Source organism: Lissotriton helveticus, chromosome 7, assembly GCF_964261635.1.
Source record: "Lissotriton helveticus chromosome 7, aLisHel1.1, whole genome shotgun sequence".
Taxonomy (NCBI): domain Eukaryota; kingdom Metazoa; phylum Chordata; class Amphibia; order Caudata; family Salamandridae; genus Lissotriton; species Lissotriton helveticus.
This window is the reverse complement of record NC_136068.1, coordinates 98,895,665-98,918,907: the sequence shown is the minus strand read 5'-3', so window position 1 is coordinate 98,918,907 and position 23,243 is coordinate 98,895,665. Positions and strand designations below refer to the sequence as shown.

The window sequence follows — 23,243 nt, the reverse complement described above, 5'->3', positions numbered from 1 at the left end:
TGAGAAATTGGGAACTAACTGTTGCCAATGGTGTTAAGACAACAAATGGTGCTTTACCTCCACAATCGGTAACACATCACAGAGACAACGTGTGTGTATACATAAGTAGGTAGTACGTATGTACAGAGGTGGCTTGCACACAGCTCTTATTCATTGTACAGAGGAGAGCTTTTGTATTAAGAGACTTGGTTACAACTGTTTTGCAATGCGGGTGTCTGAAAAGCTTAATTAAACCTGCTATTCTTCAATCATTTTAATCCTCATCATTTTAAGGTGATGTATCTGAGGTTTAAAGGCAGTTTTCGAAAAAGACTAAGTAGTTCTTTAGAACATTTTTGTACACTCAGAATGTTGGAAAATGTTGTCTGCCCAAGCTTAGAATTTTCTGAGGCTATGTGACATTGATGAATTGTGCTCATTTACACGCCCTCTGTGTTGTCTGGTCTCAATGTCCCTGTGTTCAGAAAAATTGTTCAACATGGAAAAGGCCATTTTTTTCGAAAGTTCTGCGCTTTCTTATTAACCAGTTGGTTTGATGTTCCAGCATGAAATCCTTTTAAAAAGGCATAGTTTTGCCCGCTGCATGCCATCTTTAAATAGCCTTAAAAGCCTGGGAGTTTCAGCTGGCTGCCAGGGCACTAGGAACATTTTTAAAAGGATAAAAAACTGTCTGGTTTGCTTAACGGTTAACTTTAGATAGGGATGAAGATTGTAGAGCCAAGTGTTCTTGTTTTGGTCAAAATGAAAATCGAATGGATTTCATTTGTGAATTCTAAAATCTTTGCTTGTTGCACAAAAGCAGCTGCATAATCCAAAATTTTGAAATCCGATCAATTTTGCTTGTGTGATCCATTTTCTGTTGTGAATCACAATTTGTATTCTTGCCAGTTAATATATTGTTTTGCTAAATATGTTGCAAAATAAAAAGTAAAACTTTTCGTCTAGGCCCCGATACAATCGTGTGAAATATAGGGATGTCTCTTTTAATATAGATGTTTTCCTGTGATCTTTCGAATTGACCCTGCTGCTAAATCACCATGGTTAGGTATTCATTGGGGGGGTTGTATGGAAATGTGAAATCTAGTTTCCCCCACATTTATCCCAAAAACTAAATCTATAGAACCAATATAACCAGTGTTCTTGGTATGAACTCTACTGTTGACCCAGGAGAACATTTTGTAGGTTGTGCAGCTGTTTTTAAACCAGTAGTTCCACACGTTAAGTCTCGTTTGTGGATGTTGCTTGTTTCTAGCCCTTAGGCTTTGATTAACGTTGTCCACTTTTACAGAAGGCGGCTTGCATCCCAGCGCTGTTCTCTAGAATTTCTAGACAACGTAGTGGAAAGCGCCGGAGTCCGGAGGTACTTTTCATCGCAGCCTTCACTTGCCTTCACTTCTTGCATGATTCCTTCTGCCTGCAATCTCTGCCCAGGCTGTCCTCTCCCTGCGATCCTCCTTCCTCCCTCAACGCTTCTTGAGTTTCAGTCTAGGTTCTGCATGTCATGGGGTGATGCTGGTGCTCTATTCACTTTATTTTCAATATACACTTCCCTGAGCAGATCGTGGCGAGTGTGGGCATCGGAGCTGTTGATGTCCATCGCAGACTCTGGCCCGCGGCCATTTATGAGCCAAGTCTCCTTGCAAGACTTCAATCGTCACTGGTCTATACAGTCTCTTTTGTTTCTTCCTGTGCCATAATAAAGACCTTTTCTGTTTTCTACATTGCTGGAGGTGTGTGCTTGTTTGCTAACTTTATATACGTTTATCATGTTATCTGTTTTTGTGTAATTTTCAATGAGTGTCCACTGTCTGTTGTTACTCCTCTCATGCCATTAAAACCGACCATTGTGAATGTAGTTTAATTTGTTTATGGGTGGAAATAAACGCATTTGGGGTTTAACCTTGCATCAGCTTCTCCTCAATGAAGCAATGTGCCTACATAAAGTAGGTGAACATCTGAGGTGTAGTGATGGTTAATGATATCTGAGCGCATGCTCCAAGGCGAAGGCCCAGTTTCAGGAGCCACAGTTGTACTATGATTGAGTATTGACTCACAGAGCCTAACAAATAGGATTTACTGGCAAGATTCAGCATCTGTCCTCTGGGTCTTAGCAAGAGGCGAGTCCCACTAGGCTTAGAGCAGCTTTCACAACCCAGATATTCAAGACCAAGCTGTAGACAAAACCCGACAGTTCTCTGTCAGGGAAATGGCAATCTCGTAGTGCTGCATTAAGGGACGTCTGTCTTCCCTTCTGTTCATCCGCTGTCTGACGTCAGTACATTAAGTAGGCTATTTTAAAATGTAAAACTACGACTACATTTCTAATGATCTACAAGGTAGTCTGCCTAAAGGGCCCCATTTTCGCTTTCCTGTTTTGCAGCAGGTTGACCCAGTTCCTATTATAAGATTATACTTGGAGATAGAATCTAGTTTTCAATAATTTCCCTACACACTCCCAAAAGGTTGAAATAGTTATCCTCCATTGCTAATTTTTCTCCTCTGGCGTGAGGTGAGCCAGAAACTAGAATAGCTTCTTGTAAAACACTCCAACGGAGCTCATACAGACCATTTTTAATTCAACTATGGATAAAGCAATATAGGTAACGGAAATCTAGTCAATCAAATGATTTTTCATACAGAACGATGTGTGTACCTCAAATTTGGTTCAGATAAAATTTTTCTTGTCAGAAGTTAGCAATAAGTATAATCTTTGGGACACATGTAACTCAGGCAAGATCATTTGGAGGTTGACTCCTTCAGAAGTAAAAATATGTATGAACAAAATACAAATGGGGGAATACTGCAAATAAAAAGTTAAAGCGCCATAACCCCAAACAACACCCTTGTTTATGTATGTCCGTGAAAGTAATCACACCAAAAGTGGGAAATAGAAGCATAGAGCAGAGAATGAGTTAGTCAGGTGTGCAATGGCACATACTGAAAATATGAGCAAATCCTTCAAATTCTACAGGTAAAACGAGTGTGGGGATAATTCACAAATGCCAGGAATTAACAAAAAGATTTCTGGCAGGTGTAAATGGATTTACTGCTGCATGCAGATTTCTCCGCCAATAGTGTGAAGAACTCGGCAATAGGAACCTCCATGCAGTGGGTTGATAGTAGCGTTACAGGGTTTGTGTTGCCTTGTAGGTTAGTGAATGGCCATAAACATGCACATTTGTGGGCGTTCAAAAACTGAAATCTCACACTTTTCTACTATGGAAATTGTCAAACGTTACTGTTGTTGGACCTGGATTAACCCTCCTCCCTGGAGGGGATTTTGGGGAATGGCTTTATCCACATCCTTTTACGCTATGTACAATTCTGCACAAGGGGATAGTCCGCTTTAAGAAAGTCATGAAACTTATACTAGAACCCCACGCTTTGCATGACTTTCCAAGTGTACTATTACACTTGTTTGGTGATTGCCAAAAAAGTGTAAAAGCCCATTCAGTTAGAGTTGTATGATTCAGCCCATAGTTCTAGAAATTTCTACATAAATTGGTCACATTGACTTTAGGTGCAGCTGCTGCCAGCAATGTGGTGTATGCACAGTAAAGTTGCAGTGGTAGTCTGACCTATACCGTTATCTCCAAGGGCCCATCACCCAAAAGATCTATCTAATTTAATAACGATAGCGAATGTGTTATTTGCATAAATCTCACCTAACTCAGCTGACCATCGTACACTTGAATGTTGTAAATTGCACATTCTTGATCTGTAGGTTGACATGTGTGGTATAGAGTGTCAGTCTGGGTAGGCAACCTCAGGGGGTGACAAGTCATCTTGAAATACATATTACATGCAGATCAGCCGATATTATACCCCAAGGAGTCTATTAATATCTGCTTTCAACATTCCTGTATATTGTCCTTCTACTTGGGCTCTGCCCACAAGCCCACATTTGATTAGTTCCTCAGTGATTGATTAACTACATCTGTCACCAAATCCCTTAATTATACCAAAAGTTGAATGCACTGTTAACACACTAGGAGAACCGGCTTGACTTAATGTCTGCTTCGAATATGCTGTCTGTATAAGATCCAGCTATGTTGACTGATCCAAGCACTGTACTGTTGACAGAGCACTTTCTAATCCCTTTCTTAATAATGGTGGGAAAACTCTAGTTTTAATAAATGGTCATAAAATAAGCTATTTAGCTCTTACAGCAACTCTCCAAATGTCCTATTGGTGCCTCTTTTCCTGAATGCCAACCAACAACTTGGACATTCACATAATTTTCCACATTTCCACCATTGTAGCCCCCAGCGCGTTAATATCTTTTTGAAATCTCTGAAGAAAGAAAACTTAAACTAGTCGAATACAGATAACATTATTCAAATGGCTTTACCAATCTCAGGGAATGTTAATTAGTTATGGAATGCATTCTGGCCAAGCAACCGGAATAAACTGGCCACCAGAGAACAGTAATTTGACTTTAAGAATTTTCAAATAAAAGATGCCATTAATGCCCCAGGACCAACCCTCGCCTTGTCTTGCACCATTAAGCATCACCTGCTTGTAATAATGTTCCTGAGCAATGTTGACTACAAATTGCTGCCCAGTATCTGACAAATCGGTCCAAAGCATTGCGGAAAGCATTGTACTAATTTAATGCACAGACTTTGCTACGTTGATCCACGTACCATTTATTTTCTTGGTCGAACTCAAGGTGTTTTCGTAATGACAAACTCGTTGCTGACACCTACATACACTTAAACCTTTACATGTAAAAACTAGCAGCGTGCCACCTTTGACCTTGGACCACACTGCCCTTCATGAGTAACCTATTAAATAGTAAAACACAAACAATTGAAGAAGGGTCTGAGGGAAATTTAAAGACCTGCCCAGTTCGTATCCCCCTAACTGTAATCCTAACAACAAAAGAACCGGGGGTCTATAACGGAGCTTCAAGTACTCCGAGCTGCTGCAAAACTCCTACATAAGTGAGTTAGGCGCTAATAGAGCTACATAAGTCTCTATATCAGAATGTGTGCCAGGACAAACCCGTCGAAGGACCTACTAAGATTGTTGGTAAGACCCGTACAGAGATGTGTTGGATTCCCATCAAATAGGTATGTAGATCAAGTGTTCTCATTTGGTCATCCAAAAATGGGGTGGTATGTCTCTTGATCAATGAGACCCATCCATCGCCCTTACTCAATTGGGTCGCACCATCAATCGCTAAGGTACCCATGAACAAATGATAAAGATGGGATCGAGTGCAGTGCAAAAAATCAAAAGATGTGTGAGTTAAAAACAAGGGGTAAAAGGATCAATAGGCGAAAAACTCTAATGTAATTTGTCCTTTCCCTCAAACAAACAAGAACAATGCAGAGGAAGCAGTCTAAACATATAACTGCATTTACAAGGCCAACATGTTTCAGCCGGTAGGGACAAGATCCCATGGCTTTCTTCAGGGCCAGAGTTCTAAGCATTAGCTACTGCATACATAAAGTGAATGTAACGACAATCTGCAAAGGATATACATAAATAGTCCAAAATCGTGTTCCTCTGTACCAAACGGTGTCTCTTACATCTGAATAGTACAGGGAGTGTACCTCACCTCTCCTGGAACCCAGCTCAGGAAAAAGGAGGCCCCGCTCTGTCCGGCGTTCTCATCGCAGGACCCGAGCTATTAAATAAACACAGACACCCAAGTTTAATAGAAATTCTTAAGGACTGTCTTGGCATTGACTGATGGAAATTCACCCTTCAGTTGCTCAAAGACCTCCATGCTTGAAATCTTAGGCAATTTGCTCTCACTTGTGAAGCTTGTCCTGGATCTCTGTGTGGACTTTGGCACAATCAACTATAGAGAACTAAAGAATGTTCTTATTATGATAATGAACATTACTGGCATAGTTTTATCATGGTTGATATGAAAATAGAAATATCACGAAATACCCTTGTAATCCTGCTCTCAAATGGATCCCTGTCGATTCTTCCCCTGGCTATCAGTCCATGGCTCTTGGTACGGCAGTGTCCCGTGGATGCACTGCTTCAGCCAGAAAAAAGATCTGTCTTATTCCAAGGTCTTGCTTGTGTGGGGTGGATCTGCACACCAGTATTCAATTATGTAAATAGGTTATGTGGGTTCTGAGGAAATCTTAGCGTGCTTACTAGCATGAGGGTTGCGTGCCTAACTCCCTCCTAAATAATAATCGTCCAAATACAAGTCCAGGGAGACCCTGGGCTGCTAGAAGCACAACAGTTGGGCATTAAGCCTCTAGAAATTAAATGGAATTTGTTCACGTTTTCATTTATTTTTTAACCGGTAGCTTATTTGCTCATAAGTAGTAATCATCAAAAATATATATACACATGTGTTTCAAAAGAACATTCGTAATCTATATCAACATTAGACACATGAAAATATTAACAAGACATATTTTCAATTCCTGTGAGATGGTATTGACAGTTCATCAATAATAGGTATTCAAAAGCAATAACCAACATCCCAATGCATTTCGGGTTACGTGAAGAACCCTTCTTCAGGGGATTAATTATATGCAGTCAAAAATTCAATCGGCCTTGAATGATTGGTTTCTCAATATGCAGATTCGACAGGATCTAAAAGGCAACAACATACCAGAGTATATTTTGAATTTTTCCATATTTACAAGAATTCATCACAAAAGAACATTCTGGAGTGAACACTGAGGAAAAAGAGCCAAAGTACATGCCACCAGAAGATGACACCCGTGTCATACTCAACAATCAATGAATGTGAGGTGCAGGAAATAAAACCGACTCATTACTGAAAAATACTGAAAATTAAACGTGCTGCACTCTCAAAAGTGTGAAACAGGCTACAAAACCGTGACATTAAAAAACATGCCGGTGACAATTACTCCATGTGAATATGCAGTATTCAAATATCTACCCTTAAATCTAAAGGTGCATCTTCAAGATAAAAGAGTACGTAGACTCGTGAAAGCAGTCTCACGTTTATCAAATGGAGCCAGCATCAATATCCCTTTCTGTATCAAAACCTGAACAACGAGTAAATAAATGGGAGCCTTTGTTACTATGGTGCCCTATGTTTATATGCCGGTGTGATTCTGAAGTCGAAACACATCTTACCACCAACTTCAGAAACGGGTGATGACGCTGCTCAAAAAGTAGTCGCCCAGCAACATTCTGTGTGTTAAAATAAGACTCGCGGTCAGTCCAATGCTGTAAAGCTGCCGCCCTTACCAAAACTGACTATTGATATTATATTCGTCAACTAACCTGCCGCCTCCAACGTCGGCGTCCTGAATGAGTTTCTCCGGTGCGAGTCCGCCCTACCGATCACGTGGTGCGGAACTCGCCCGGCGGTTACTGCCTTACTCAACACAAAGGAGGGACAATAGTCACGCTGCTTTGTTGTGCCTCACTAAACATGGCGATTATAGTGCGCCCTGCGGCCTGAGCGCTATGTACAATGAGTGCATCTATCATATGGATCATCAGTAAACCTGTTCAAAGTTTTCAAATGGGTTACTAATTCTAAAGTCCTTTGTCCTAAGTTAAAACAAAGGAATGATGGTGTAATACCCTCATTAATGAGAATATACACAATTGTGTGTTGAAATAAACTCAAAGGGAGTCTCAGCCATACTGTCGTGGATTCTAATTGTATTCCTACGCTTGATACAAGAATATCTAAAGTAGCAAGGTGAAGGTGAAAGTAAAAGTGAAAAAACATAATTAGTGCAAAAAGAGTAAAAAAAAAACTAATTCATGACTCAATTACGTGATTTATGAGAAAGCTGTAACAGAAATGAGAAAAGAAAAGTATGAGTGATTACCAAGACTCAGTGTTCCCCCTTACAATCTAAAGTGCGTCATCATATGAAATTTTTTAAAGAAAACACAAGAGTTCATAATGATCATTTAAACCATTTGGATTAATGGTTCCTAAGAATTTTATCCAGTGTGTTTCCCTTCTCGCTAGAAGTGTATGCAAATCCAATCCTGGGGAGCGTTCTATTCGTTCTAGGACTGTGTATCTGAGTTGGGGAATTGTATGATTAGCTTCTACCCAATGTCTGGCCAGTGGGGAAGTTGTGGTGCGATTCCTAATTCGACTTTTGTGCTCTACTATACGAGTCTTTATTTTTCGACTTGTACGTCCCACGTAAACTAGTCCACAGGGACACTTGATCGCGTATACAACTCCTTCCGTATTGCAATCTGCATTGTGTCTGAGTTTGATGCTGACACCTGATTGCGGGTGAGTGAATTGATCACCTGTGATAACATTACCACATTGTCCGCAGTTATAACATTTCATCATGCCCCTCTCTCTTTGTCTAGCAGTTCTTTTTTGAGGTTTCAAAAGTTCCCTCAGATTCTTGGTTCTGGTATGTGCGAAAAGGGGACTACCTAGAAAAACTGTTCTGAAATCAGGTTCATTTTCGATGAGTTCCCAACGGTTCCTAATTATTGTCTTGATCTGTGTAGCTTGCGTGGAGTTCTTAAGAACAAATACCTCACGTTGCATCGGTACTTTCTCTTTGGGTGTTAAAAGTTCATCGCGTGTTTTTCTTGTCGTGATCTGAACAGCTTCACTAAGTATTTGCTCTGGGTAACCTCGCTCTTTGTATTGTTGTGTCTGTTTAGTAATCTCTTCATTACTTCGTACATCATCTGATGTTATCCTCTTGATTCGCATCATCTGCGAAATCGGAAGGTGTTTTTTTAGACTGTACGGGTGTGCACTCGTAAAAAGCAACGCATTATTGACGTCTGTTGGCTTCCTGTATACTGACGTAGATAACCCAGTTGGTGTTTTGCTTATTTCAATATCCAAGAAATGAATCTTCTTTTCTTCGATACTATGAGTGAACTTGATGCGAGGGTTCAATTCATTCAGTTTGCAAATGCTCTCTTCCAGTTCATCTCTGGTGCCTGTCCAGATGACAAGAATGTCATCGATGTACCTCAGGAAAACTGCTGCGTGTCTTTTCCACATCAAATTAGAAAGTATGTGTTGGTCCTCGAAATGAGCCATGTAAGTATTGGCGTATGACGGTGCTCCGGGAAAACCCATCGCTGTCCCTGTACGCTGTATGAAAAAGTTATCCTTCCACTCAAAGTAGTTGTTATAGAGTGCAAAATGTAGTAGTTCTAGAAGAAAAACTGCTTTATCGTGATCAATATCAGAATTTAACAATCGCCATTCTATTGCCTCCAATCCTTCTTTGTGTGCTATAGAGGTATATAGTGCGACTACATCGATTGTACAGAGCCAGATGTCATTCGCAAAGAGATGTTTTTGTGATTCCAGTTTCAATAAACAGTCGGTGGTGTCTTTCACATAGGTCTTCCAGGATTGGACCAACGGTTGTAAATAAAAGTCAAGATAGTATCCAAGAGTCTCGTGGATAGAGCCACACCCTGCTACTATAGGTCGAAAAGGTGGTTTGGTTTTGTGCTTGTGCACCTTCGGTAGCATGTATAAGGTCGGAATCTTGGGTGCAGAGTTGAACAAAAATTTCTTAGTGTTCTCATCTATGATACCAGATTCTAAGGCTCTAGACAAGAACTCATCCAGTATTCTCAGCAATTCATTTGTTGGATCTTGTTCCAAAGGAAGGTAAGTATCTCTGTCATGAATGTGTTCCATTACACTCTTATTATAAAAGTCGGTGTCGAGCACCACTAGAGCTCCTCCTTTATCCGCTGGATGAAAAGTTACTGAAGAATCTTGTCTCAACTTGTTAAGAATGCGTCGTTCCTTAGGACTCAAATTTTGATGTTGTATTGAGCCATATTTGATTGATTCTAAATCCTTTTTGACCAAAGACTCAAAAGTGTCTAGGGTCTTATGGGAGATTGGTGATAAAAATTTACTTTTTGGTCTGAATTTTTTCTGTTCAGTCGTAAGTTCTTGTTGACTGGGGTTGATGGTGAAGAACCACCTTAATCTTAATTTGCGCATGAATTTAAAAAGGGCTACCTCCGTCTCTAATGCGTTGGACGTATAGGATGGAACAAAAGAGGTTCCTTTATTGAGTACCTTAATCTCCTCCATGGTTAACTGTCTTGATGAGATGTTGATTACCAAAGAGTTCACTTCTTCACAGATCGCTGTGGCCTTCCTTGCTCTTTGTGCGCCTTTGGTTTGTCCACGCCTTGTGTTTCGTCTTGTAGTGTTGGCGTTTTGTCTGGTGGAATTTTGGTCGTGGGGCCCTCTCCTAAAAAAGGTCCACTACTTGTGGAGGTGGTAGCTGAAGTTTCCAAGTTTGGTACTGTGAGATGTGTCAAAGTAGCAGGTGGCCTCTGCATCATTAAATCCTCATCTTGTACTATGCTTTCTTCAGACGATGTTGCGTCTGGTTTTTTGAAGACCCTCTTTTGTGCATATTTTTCGGCCCAGGTGTAAACCTCGTCCAATTTGTAATCGATCGTGTCCCTTCGGAACTTCCGTATCTTCCTTTCGTGTACTTCCTTTGCATGCGTATCAAGATTTTTGTTTATTTTCTCAAGTACTTGATTCCAGTTCTCATTCTCCATCCGATTACTTATTTCGTTTTTTAATTTATTGATGTCAAACGCTAATTCGCTTAATAGTGACGATATTTCTTCTATTATGAGCAGAATCAAATCGAGCGAACATTTATTCAGAATTGCGTTCCAACGGGCCATAAAGGATTTGTTGTATTTGAAGAGCATTGGGCGTAGTGCAACCCTTAAGCCTCGAGGTATACGCTTGACTTTATGATATTCTATCAACGTGGTTGCATGTAGTCTCTGGTTCACTTCTTTTCTCATCAAATATTCAAGTTGTTTTAGTTGCTGCGTCGTAGTTCCTGTTGATGTTCCATATTCCCTCACTTCCTTCTCTAAGGCATAAATTATTTCCGCTTCTTCCGATGAATAGACTTTCGTTTCTGCCTGGTTCGTGGTCAGATTTGAAATGTCCTGCCAGGACATGATTGCTCTTGGGTGCTGATCCGTGGGTTGGCACTGTGGGTATTCCAAGGTCTGCCACCAAAAGACCAAATTTGTCAGACTGAAATCCTAACAATAAATCTCATTAAGACAGAATTCCCTAAACTTGATACTCTGGCTACAAAACCTCCCCTACAGTAGGTAGGTGCTAGCAGAGCAATCAATCTTTCAGGAGCTAAATACCAAGTCTCCAAGCATAGAATAGTGTTGTGTGGTTCAGAATACCAAGCACAATCAAAAGAGCCTCACTATTTGTGACAAATGAAGATTTTCCGGGTGGCTCCAACATTCCGCATGAATGTGGGGCGGCAGATTTATCTGAATACCAATAAATTGATTGCGTTGTTCAAGGCACTGTTGCTTTGGAGATCCATAGCTCCCACTTCAGTAATCCAGAATTGATTGAAATAATACCTTTGCACGGGGTACAAAGTAAAAAAACAAAACTGAAAAAACACACTCCTACTTTATACATGGTTTTGTACTAGGAATATCTTCCATGCATCCAATGTCTCCTGAGGAGAGCAAATCTGCTAACTGGTCAAAAGCAGCATGACCCTGGCCAATTCTTACAATGTAATGAATTCAATTTAAATACGTTTGTATTGGATTGACATAAATTCTCACCGAACCATACATTCACTTACATTTAAATACTTCAGAACCGTATGCCAACATTAACCATTTATTTTGTTAAATACATTTATCTGAAATCTGAATCAATTCCGTTTTTTTATTCCAAGACTAATTCTAACCCTGAATATTACAGATTTAAAGTGAAATCTTTTTTTTTTTTTAACTTTTATTAAAATAACAGACATACAAAAACCAACAAAACATCACAAGGCATGAAGGCGTTCAAGGTACAATATCTCCGAACCATACGGGCGGAGCTCAGTACAAATCAATGCATGACAATCAATGAAGATAAAGGGGTGGGGGCAGGTGAGGGGACAAATATTAAATAAATCAGGAGTAACACGCGAACGTCCGGTTAGGGGGACAAAGATTCTTCGGTGGACAGATCGTGTGGGGGAGTACAAATATGACCCCGGTATGCATTCCATTGGGACCAAACCCGACCCCATTGTCTGGGACGTCCCCTAGCCAGGTAGACCGTTTTCTCCCTAAACATGCACCAATCCATGTTTTCCTTCCAAGCAGACAGGGTAGGCGGGACAGGGGAACCCCAAAGTTGGGCAATGTCTCTTTTGGCTACCATATTACCAAGGGAAGCCCATCTGGTCTGTGCAGTGTTGTAGTCATTGGGCTCCCATATATTAAGAAGACATCACCTGGCTTCGGGAAGCAGGGGCACACTCGTAACATTGCTCATGACGTCATGCACTCTTGCCCAGAAGCGTACTATCTCCGGGCATTCCCACAGTATGTGAAGAAAAGTATCAGTCATACCACAGCCACGCTTGCACAACCCATCCGCTGAAAATCCCAAACGAACCAAACAGGGCCCTGTGACATATACCCTATGCAATATCTTCAATTGGACAAATCGCAGTCGAGCAGGGATAGCGACTTCCTTGGGCGAAGACAGAGCCGACTGCCAGTCCTCATCGTCCAACTCCAGCCCGTCAGAGCACCATGACTCTCTAAGGCGAATCAGGAGGTCCGCCCTGCTGTTAATGAGTTTCTTGTAAATTAGGGGGATCGTACTGTCGGGTATATGCCCATCCAGGATGCGGTCTTCTAAAGGGGAGGATTCCGGAATATCGGTGCCCACTGGGAACACCGACATCAAGGCATGACGGACCTGAGCGTATCGGAAAAATTCAGTACCGCTCAAGCGGTATTCCAGCTGCAGTGCATCAAAGGACTTGACCGTCCCCTTTGACCACAAGTCGCCAACCTTACTTATGCCAATCATATCCCATTTATCAAATCCTTTCGTTCGCCACAAAGAACCCAAACATTCCGAGTCATACAAGGGAGTGGCTCGAGTAAGCCTACCACACCAACCCAGGGCCGCATTCGCATTCTGCCAAACTCTCACAGCAGTCTTAGTGGGACCGGTCAGTGCTCCGCGGCAAGCTCTGGAGTATAGTGCTCTACTAAAAGTACCCCCAGGAAGGATATGCCTGTCCATGGAAAAAGCCGGGGCAGGGCCAGCAGCGTAGGTTATGTTATGTTAATTTCGATTTATATAGCGCCAAATCACCGACAGGTCTCTTAGCGCTTGCTTTGGGAACCCGTCCTGGCTTTCCCTGCGAGATTACCCCTACTGGGAATCCCCAAGGTGAAGACCAGGCATCCCGCCACGGGGGGGGGCCGTAGTGGAGATTAAGCAAGCTATTGCCCAGAGCTGCAGAGTGTGAACCCATGATTCGAGTAGGCACCGAGGCAAGAATTATCGAGTCCATGGACATTTGGGCTCAAGACCCTGCCGCGTCGGGAATTGAACCCTGGTCCCGGGTCTGACCTCTGCATCAGGGTCTGCCTCCTCTAACCAGTGAGCCACACTTCTCCACTGCATGGTTGATCGCGCTGAGCTGGGACGCCCAGTAATAACGTCTGATGCCGCCGTCAAACCATGGAAGCGTGAGCTTCGGTAGGGCAATACGAGCACGTCCATCCCACACCAGTTGTCTCTGCAAGGTTTCGACTTCACGGAAGTAACTGGAGGGGACGATGTCGAGGGAGTTCTGTAGTGCATACAAGAAACGGGGCAAGGACATCATTTTAAAGAGCGCCGCTCTGCCAAGAGATGACAGGGGCAACCTACGCCAGCGAGCTACATCGGATTTAAGTCGCTGGAGAGGGGGCAGTAAGTTAAGGTCATAACGCATAACCGGATCCAAAGAAATGTAAATCCCCAAGTACTTAAAACCGTTACTCGCTACCTGGATCGGAAATCTACGCGGCAAAGGAGGGAGATCTCCCGCCAAAACGTAGACGCAAGATTTAGCCCAATTGATAACGAGACCGGCGTTCCTGCCGAAGGAGGCAAGCACGTCAAAAAGCACATTAAGGGATTTCTGCGGGGACGTAAGGTATAGGAGGATATCGTCCGCGTACAAAGAGACGCGATCCTCGTAGTCAGGTGACCATCGAATGCCCCGCATAGACGGTTCCCAGCGGAGCCATTCCGCTAAAGGTTCAAGAGCGAGAGCAAAGAGCAACGGAGACAACGGACAGCCCTGCCGGGTGCCCCGTCCAAGCTCAAAGACGCTAGAAACTCTACCGTTGACCACTACCTGGGCTAAGGGAGTCTCATAGAGGAGCCTCACCCAGGATATAAAGCCCGGCCCAAACCCGAATTTCGAGAAGGCCGCCCACAGGTAGGGCCATTCGATCGTGTCGAAGGCCATAGTCGCGTCGAGAGAAACCAAAATGGCAGGTTCCGTAAGCGCCCCAGCTCTCGCGAGAACTCCATGGAGTCTACGCAGATTTAATGCTGTGTTGCGGTGCGGGATGAATCCGGACTGGTCCGGATGGATCAGGTCTCCGATCACGGTGACCAATCTATTGGCCAGCGTCTTCGCCAGTATTTTGGGTTCGGCGTTGAGCAAAGAGATAGGCCTGTAGGAAGTACAGCGATCTCGAGGTTTACCCTCCTTAGGGATGACCACAATGGTGGCAAGCCGCTGGTCGAGGGGAAGGGAGCCCGACTCCCGAGCCTCCAGAAACATATCTCTTAAATGGGGCGCCATTTTATCGGGCCGCAGCTTGTATAGTTCGATAGGCAAACCATTGGGGCCCAGCGCCTTACCCGAGCGAAGGGAACGGATCGCGGTGGCGATCTCGTCCGCAGTAAACGGGGAGTCTAGGAGGTCCCTGTCCGAATCAGAGAGACGAGGTAATGCAATATCCCGCAACAGTAAATGAGTCTTTCTCGTCTCGGTCACAAACTGAGGTGTACACAGTCTCAAAGTGGGTCGCGAAGCACTGAACGATCCCAACAGGGTCCGCAACACAGTCACCATCAGACATCACTATCATAGGCACCACACGGTTCATTCTCTCCTTTTTATCCAACCAAGCTAACAACTTGCCCGCTTTATCACCAACGTCATACAATCGCCCCTGCTGCTCCCTGTACATCATTTTGGCAGCCTCCGTAACAAGAGCCTTGTAATCAGCCTGCTTCAAAGCAAGGGAGTGTAACTTTGCGCTCGATGCACTAAGACCGGGGTCAGCCTCCAATGCGGCAATCTCAGACTCCACCCGCACCACCTCCTCAGTAGCAGCTTCCTTAGCAGCCGCAATAAGGGATAAGGATTGCCCGCGGACCACAGTCTTAAAAGCTTCCCACAGCGTGACAGACGACGTGACAGAACCCACATTGTCATCAAAGTAATTTTCAATGGCTTTAACAAGACTGGAACGAATCAGGGGGTCATGGAGATACCACGGGTTGATCAGGGCTATTCTACCCTCGCACCCAACACCCACTTCAAGTCGGAGCCACAGAGGGGAGTGATCTGAAATTCCCCTAGGGAGCAGGCGAAGTTCCCTAATGGAGGTGGACTGAACTGCGGGCAATAAGAAATAATCAAGCCTGGACAAGCTGCCGTGGGCCCCAGAGTGGAAAGTGTATTGTAACTGCGTAGGGTGCAACAACCTCCAAGCATCAACAAGCCCAAAGGTCTCCAGCAAGTCACTAAGCCACATGTGTGCCCTAGGCAAATCTCTGGGTGGATGTCGGTCCAAAGCGCCAGAGACGACAGAGTTAAAGTCCCCACCCATGATCAGGAGCCCATCCGGAAGTCCAAGTATAACACCACACAAATCAGCGAAAGTTAAAGTCTGTAAGCCGGGGGGGACATAGACCGATAGCACAGACAATGTCTTCCCCTCCCACCTCCCAGTGAGCAAGGCGTAGCGCCCTCTATCATCAAGCTTGATCTCGTCAACAGCAAAAGGGAGGGAGGAACGCAGAAGGATGCCAGCCCCCCTGGACCCAGAAGTAAACCCCGCATGGGCTACAAGGCGGTAGCCACGTCTGTTAAGAGCCTGACAAGCGTTACCTATTAAATGGGTCTCCTGCAAGAGGACTATATCAGGGAAGTGCTGTCTAAGATACCTCAGGACAATACTCCGTTTTATCCTATCTCCCAAACCATTAACGTTCCAGGATAGTAGTCTCAACTCACCGCCCCCCATTCCCAAGGCGTGAAACGAGCAAGACCCACATGGAACACAAGAATCAATACGGTGCCTCGTGAAAAGACAAACACACAAAAACAACCCCCTCCCACCCCCCAACTCACCCATAACAAACCCCCCACCCTGCACCCCTGCATAAGACTACAAAACCACCCCAACTTGCAGTGTGCCTGTCGCCCCATCACTAAACTAAACTACGCTAAGAACCCAGGAGGAGGAAGAGTTCCCTTTCACCCCCCGCCACCCTCAGGCCGATCAAGTTTTGCGTGTCCCAAGGATAAATCCAGCTGATTCAGCAGACAAAAGTTCCATCGATGAAGTCATCACTCGGCTACACCTCCCTCAGCGCCACCAGGGCGTCCGGAGCAGTCTTGACCCTCAGGCAATGAATCGAGCCAGTCACTGACATCGCCAGGGCGGTCAAAAAAGAAAGTACGGTCTCGATAAACAATCCTCAGTCTGGTGGGAAAGAGCAAGGAGTATTTCAAGCCCAAGTCTCTCAGGCGCCTCTTGACACCCTGGAATCCAAGTCTCTGCTTCTGGACTTGAGGCGAAAAGTCAGGGTAAAACGAAACAGAGGCATTTTCATACTTCACCGGTCCTTTATCTCGAGAAGCTTGTAGCACTGCGTCTCGGTCACGGAAATGAAACAGTCTCGCAATGATGGGTCTCGGAGGAGCACCCAGCTGAGCCTTCCCACCGGGAATACGATGCGCCCGTTCCACTGCAAAGAATTTACCAAGTCCTGCGGGGGCCAAGTAATTAGATATCAAGTCCTCGACCAGGAGGTCAACCCCTTCAGTCTCGGAGGCCTCCGGGACACCAATAAGGCGCACGTTGTTGCGGCGGGCCCTATTTTCGTAGTCCTCAAGTCGGCGAGCCATGAGGTCATGCGAGGACCGAAGGTTGCTGATTTCCGCTTGGGCGTCCGAGACATCGGTGACCAAACTTGAAGTCTTGAGGCTCAACGATTCCACTCTCTCGTTAGTCTTGGAGAGATCCGCTCTAATCAGCGTGATGTCCATGGAAACCGCGTCGATCTTAGTTGCCAAGGCCTCATACTGTTGTCCCATGGAGGCCTGCATGGCAGCAATGGCTCCCATAACATCCTTTAATGATGGGTCCGGGGCCTCGAGAGAGAGAGAGAGAGAGAGAGAGAGAGTCTTAGAAGCATCCGAGACACGACTCACAGCACCGGGAGATCCCTTAGTAAGGGCGTAGTGGTCCAGGGTGTTGGTCTGTTGCTGACCACCCCGCAGAGGCGCCTTGGTCTTCCGCTTCTCAAGAGGCTGCCCAGTGGCCATCTTGGAAAAGGGACCCCGGAGGGGTCCCTGCGACCTGGTGAAAATGGCCGGATGGAGACGTCCGAAGAACCGATAAAGCCGGGTCTGGTCTTTGCAGTCGAAAGTAGAGAAGTACCGTGGGCAGGAGGCCAGGGAACCACAAACAGGAGACAACGGCCGATCCCGGATGTAAGGAGCCGCGCTCCCGCCAGCCAAGCCAGGAAACCGAAACCGAAACTCAGGAGGTGCCGACCCTGCAGGGACCCTTGTGGCCGTTGTTGTTCAACTGCTCCACGGCTCGTTTCAAATCCGAAACCCCGGTCCGCCTCGGGGTGGGCCTCAGAGTGTAGGAACGGGATAAAAATGGACCCCGAAGTCCAATTTCGATTATCCAAGGAGTTCAGTGATCAGCCAAGGTCAGTGTGCAAAAGCCCGTCGATGAAATCAGGATAAGGTCAGGATAATCGCGAGGGGCGGCACGGGTCCGGGGAGCTCTGTGCTCACGCGACCATCTTGGATGCCCGCGTAGCTCCTCCTTTAAAGTGAAATATTAAACTAATATTATTGTAACATTAAATTAACTTTAATTAAATTATTTTGAATTAGTTATATTCGTACTAACCATAGTCTTATTTAAAGGTTGTTTTGCTAACCTTGATACTAGATTACACGAACGATCAAGTTGTTTTCCTGATGGTTTGAGCAAACGGATGGGATAACCTTGTTTGTGCAGTTAAAGTAAAGGTGCTGTTGAAGCACATGGCGGCTGAAGTAAAGGGCAAAAGTAAAGGGTTGACACAGGAAATGACTGAGTGGAGAGTGAAAGATTAGTATCCGAGGAAGAATAAGTGAGGTGATCTTTCACCCCTCGTATTTGGAAGGAAAAGGTCATAGCCCAAAGGGGAAGTATATATAACATAGCCAAGAGGGGAAGTGATTCCATAAGAAATGGCATGGAAGAGATGTGTAGAAAGGGCAGGTTAAATTTGGGGGCAAAGACGCGGTTAGGGTGTAGTAATCCTGGTAGGCTGCACAGTAAGATGACCAAAAAGGACAAGAATATTTGAGCTATCACATGGGGACCTATGGGACCTGGCAGTGTTTCAGGAACTTTGTTGTTTTGTAAGTAGATTTGCATGATACCAATAACTCTACATACATATATACAAAGGACTGTTAGAATGTGAATGACAAACCTGGATGAAAAAGTAGGTTGTTCTCCTTTTACACATCTGGCAGCCACAACGTCTGATACCTAAAGATGGGCTGGATGTAGTTCTATGAAAGGAGGATTGAGCATTCAACTCTAGGTTTAATGGAAACGAGCAGGGCTTTAGCTGTAAAGCAGCCTTGCGTCCAGTTCAATGAGGGCACTCAAGAATAGGTGGAAGAATGCATCCAAACAGCTAGAATTAGGTAAGAGATTAATATTGCTCTGAGCTGAGGCAATTGACAGTCCCAAGCCAATGGCAAAGAGGCTAGTCCAAGAAAGCCAGTGGTTCAAATGAGCCCTCTGGATGAAGTGTTTTTAATAGATGTACATAACAGATACACTGTCAAACCCCTAACCTAAAAAGGGGAAATTGCAATGGTGGCAAACATTGCCGTTTCTACAGGTTATAAACCCAGTATACGAACTAGAGATTGGACACGACAAGGGTATGACTCAAGTGTAGCATTGAAAAATATTTCTCCAAATAAAGGATATTTAATGCACCTATTGAATTTCAGCAGATGTAACACATACAAAATATTTAAGGCATAGAGGAGCAATAGTAACAAGTGAGCCTTTTGTCAAAGTAGACCAGGAAATTTAATTTGGTGGTCATGCTCCGTTGTACTGGTTCTTTATTTTCTAGCAAAAGATAATGTCACATTCTACAAGTTGAACATGTTTATGGTTATTCCTGAAGCTGAAATCCCTTTTTGTTGGAATTTTAGGTCGATACATTTGTCGGGCTCTCCGCGTCACAAAGGTTTGAAAAAAGTTCACTTCATCAAGAACATGAGGCAGTACGACACGAGGAGCAGCAGGTAATATGTTGTTACAAAAATTTTACATGTCTTGTCTACCCTGTGCTTCTCTACCACAGCCCTTGGTTCTCACTCATGATGTTCATCAGCCAGTGTTTTCATTGGTGTCCTGGCTTTCTCGTTCCGGATATACTCCTTGTCTGCAGTTCCTTTGGCTCCACAGTTTACACGATCTTCCTGACTACTTATAGGACACCTATTTATCCTCTTTCCTACAGCCTGTGGTTTCCCTGAACTCCTATGGGTATATCCCTGATCTCTTGCTACTTTTGCACATTCTCTACTCTGCCACTCCTTGCTCCTGTTTTTCCTCCATGCATACGGTCCTTTTCACATCCACCCAAACCTACATCAGTTTTAGGTCTCGCCTGTCGATGCGCATGCGCATCGAGCAAGCGAGAGTATTGCGACTTATCCACTCTTTATCCACACTGCAAGGAATCGTGGCGATTCCTTGCAGTGCCCGTGACTTTTAAGGTCAATGCGCATGCGCATTGAGCTTATGCGCATGCGCATTGACCTTAAAAGCGCGTGCACGTCCGTCTTTGTTTACCCGCTCCGCCCCCTCCCCTTCCCGCCGTGTCGCATTTCTCCTCCCCCTCCCCTCTCTTCCCTCCGTCTTGTTTTAGCACTTGTGCCCTGGGTGTAATTTCAAGACTTTGTTATAAATACATAAATTCCCACTGTCTAAACATTAAACTCGGTCACCACTGACGCGAGAACAGAATGGCTGTGGCTACCACACGCATGTAAGTTTCTTTTTCTTTTTTCGAGTCTTGCGCAGTGTGTGTTCTTGCGAAAGGGCTGACCGTGTGCAGAAAAGAACGTAAACTTCTGCAAACCCTTTTAAAGTTGCATCTGACGCATTGGCTGTGTTTTGCTGCTCCTCGTGCAGTGTTTGGTGGCGGGTCCACTCTGAACGACTTCTTCTCATCCCTGGTATGCCTGTGTTTAGCGACCATTTGTTCTGCCACTTACCCGTATTGACACGGTTACATTTCCTTTAATCACAGAGTGTAACTTTGCCCTGTTTTCACGAAGAATGTCGTTGTTTTGTGTTGTTACCCGTTCATGTGCCTGTCATCAACGGGTATTTTGCCATAGCCAAATATAGTGAGCGGACAACAGACTGATATAGATTGTAGCATGCTCAATAGTCATTTTGTTGTTCTGAAATATCAGTGGGTGTTTTTTTTCGGTCAGTCTTTTGCTTAAACCTCAGACTAGTAAATTTGGCAAATGTTGAGCAGCCCGTTCTAAAGATAGAAGCTGTTTGCAAACAGTTTCAATGTGCGGCTGAAAAGAAAATTGCCGTGAATTGTGTAGACAGGATAATGGGCAGTCGGCAGGGTTTTTCTTGTAACCCAGTTCCCACCTCCTAGGCTCCCTGCCGCCAGCAAGCAGAAGCACACCAATTAGAGGGCACGCTTCATAAACTGCCTTTGTGTTCTTCTGTATAATCAAAACCGTGCAGCTCAGCCACATAGATTTTCATCGAGTAGACGTTTTTTCAAAAATATGAAATACTTTCAGAAGAAATATCCGAACTTAATATACATGAATATGTAAAGATTGCTTACTTAAAACTTCTCAAAATTATAATGAACAAGGAAGAGATTAAGGACCCAACCATACGGTGAGCATCTCAGCCATTGTATCATTAGCCCTGAGAGCACAAGAAAAATGTGACAATGCTCTAGGAGACCTCCATTGAATAACAAGGAGTGACGTACCACGCCACGCAGTATAACATAACATAACACAACCTTCTCAAACTAACCTATCATTCTCTGTTTCGACGATCCAGTAGAATGCTCGAGTAGAAGCTAACACTATTTTACTCACCGCTCACTCTCTCTACATGGAGAACTAATCCCGTTAATTTAGATTGCACCGTTTTGTCAGTATTTGGTTGTAGCTTTTTTCATCCTTCTATTGTCATTTAATATTAAAAGTGCATATACATTGTGCAGCTCTACAAGTCCACGTAAAACTGCCCACACATAGTAAAATACACATTTTAACATTCACCATGTAAGGAGTTACATCAAGACCATGCTGTCAGAGCTTACTGAAGACTCTGCGACCTATGGGCATACTGTGTCTTTTAGTGTATATTCAGGACTAAGGCAGGAGTGGGTAACCCTCTTACTTGCAGAAACATCTTTGTGAATCAAGCTTTAAATAGCACCTTGTGCAGAATAAAGATGAAGAAGTGGATGTCTTGGCAGTAATATCTTTGATGCCACCAATGTCAACATCGCCGATGTCCTATACAGGCGGTACCGCCACAGAAGGATTCACTGAATTTGTCTCTTTTGATAAAGCTTAACCAATTGTAATCTCTGGTTTCTTGGTTAATCTGCCTGTAATGCTGTAAAAACTTTGACAAAGAGAGATAGATCCTAAAAATCTGGATATCTCAGGGACGCAGCATGCAGGCATACTTTGGCAGAATCCAGACCATTTAATTTACTAACAAGTTGTTTTTGCATAATTGTGAAAGTACTCCTAGGTATTAACCCCGAGTGCCCATAGCAGCGTTTTAAGTGTACCCTCACCCTCACCCACCCTCACTCACCCTCACTCTCACTCACCCTCAACCCCTCACCCTCACTCACCCTCAACCCCTCACCCTCACCCACCCTCAACCCCTCACCCACCCTCAACCCCTCACCCTAACTCACACTCACCCTCACTCACCCTCACTCTCACTCACTCACCCTCACTCTCACTCACTCTCACTCACCCTCACTCACCCTCACTCTCACTCACCCTCACTCACCCTCACTCTCACTCACTCTCACTCACCCTCACCCTCACCCACCCTCACCCACCCTCCCTCACCCTCACTCTCACTCACCCTCACTCTCACTCACCCTCTCTCACCCTCAACCCCTCACCCTCACACAGTGCAATAGGTCTCGGAGCATTTGAGTTAGAGCTTTTAGAATTGTTTATGGCTTTTTTTATTTGTAATTCTTTAGCATTGGCTACAGGAAACAAAAATGCTAAAGATTTACAAAAAAAACCCATAAACAATTCTAAAAGCACTAACTCTAATGCTGCGAGACCTATTGCATTTCCAATGCTTGTTTTTGTAGTGTGTAGGACCTGGAAAACATCAGCCTCGTACCTTCACTGAACTTGTCCCTCCTACCTTTTTTTTCTACATGCACTTGGACATTTTACCTTTGACCTTTTACCTTTTAATAGGATTTCTTTGCTACCCCTTTATCCATGATGCTCTATTCTGATCAACATAATGTGACTGATGTTCATGTTTTCAGAGAGTTTATTATGTACGCCTTTGCAATGACTTGCAGTTCCCTGGTTAGTATTGATGTTTTCCTTACTGATCCAGCAAATCCAGGAATACCTAACCGGCTCGGTGTTCCTTATTTTAAAGCCTTCACATTGATAGCCAAGATAGTGAGTGAGCCCCGCACTGGTCGAGTTATATCCCAAAACGTGAACACAGATGTCAAAATTCACAGTATCCTGACACCTTTTGATGCAGTGTAGTTCAAAATAGGAAATGTTGGGTTTTTTCTCTTGGCTTTTGTTTTATCGTTCATGTAAGAACTTAAATGAATAGGTTGAATTGGAGCTGCCTTTAAAGTTGGCCATAGCCTTGCGCGTAGGACTCCTAATGTTTGGTATACAGCACAAAATATGTTCTGTTTGGGCACCATGATGATAACTTTGGAAGAATGAGCGTGGGTTGGCCTTGCAGAGAATTGAATTTGAACTGTCGAACAGCAGGTCGCCCTACTTGTCAGCGGCGAGGGCTTAACTTGCTTCTTCCTCACGCTTGCTGCCCCAGTGCGACTACAGCGCGTTTGAAATGTCCACCATGGT

The 23,243-nt window shown here is 44.2% G+C and overlaps 1 protein-coding gene across 2 annotated transcripts in view; it reads left to right on the top strand.

Annotated features, from left to right (window-relative positions):
- Positions 1-23,243, top strand: part of CABLES2 (Cdk5 and Abl enzyme substrate 2) — a 159,265-nt gene that overhangs the window by 76,640 nt on the left and 59,382 nt on the right. Inside the window, exons 2-3 of one of the 2 annotated variants that reach the window (XM_078651605.1) lie at positions 1,289-1,360; positions 19,290-19,382. In XM_078651605.1, the coding sequence (XP_078507731.1) occupies positions 1,289-1,360; positions 19,290-19,382 (165 nt within the window). The remainder of the gene's footprint in view (positions 1-1,288; positions 1,361-19,289; positions 19,383-23,243) is intronic. The other variant, XM_078651606.1, reaches the window with a different exon arrangement.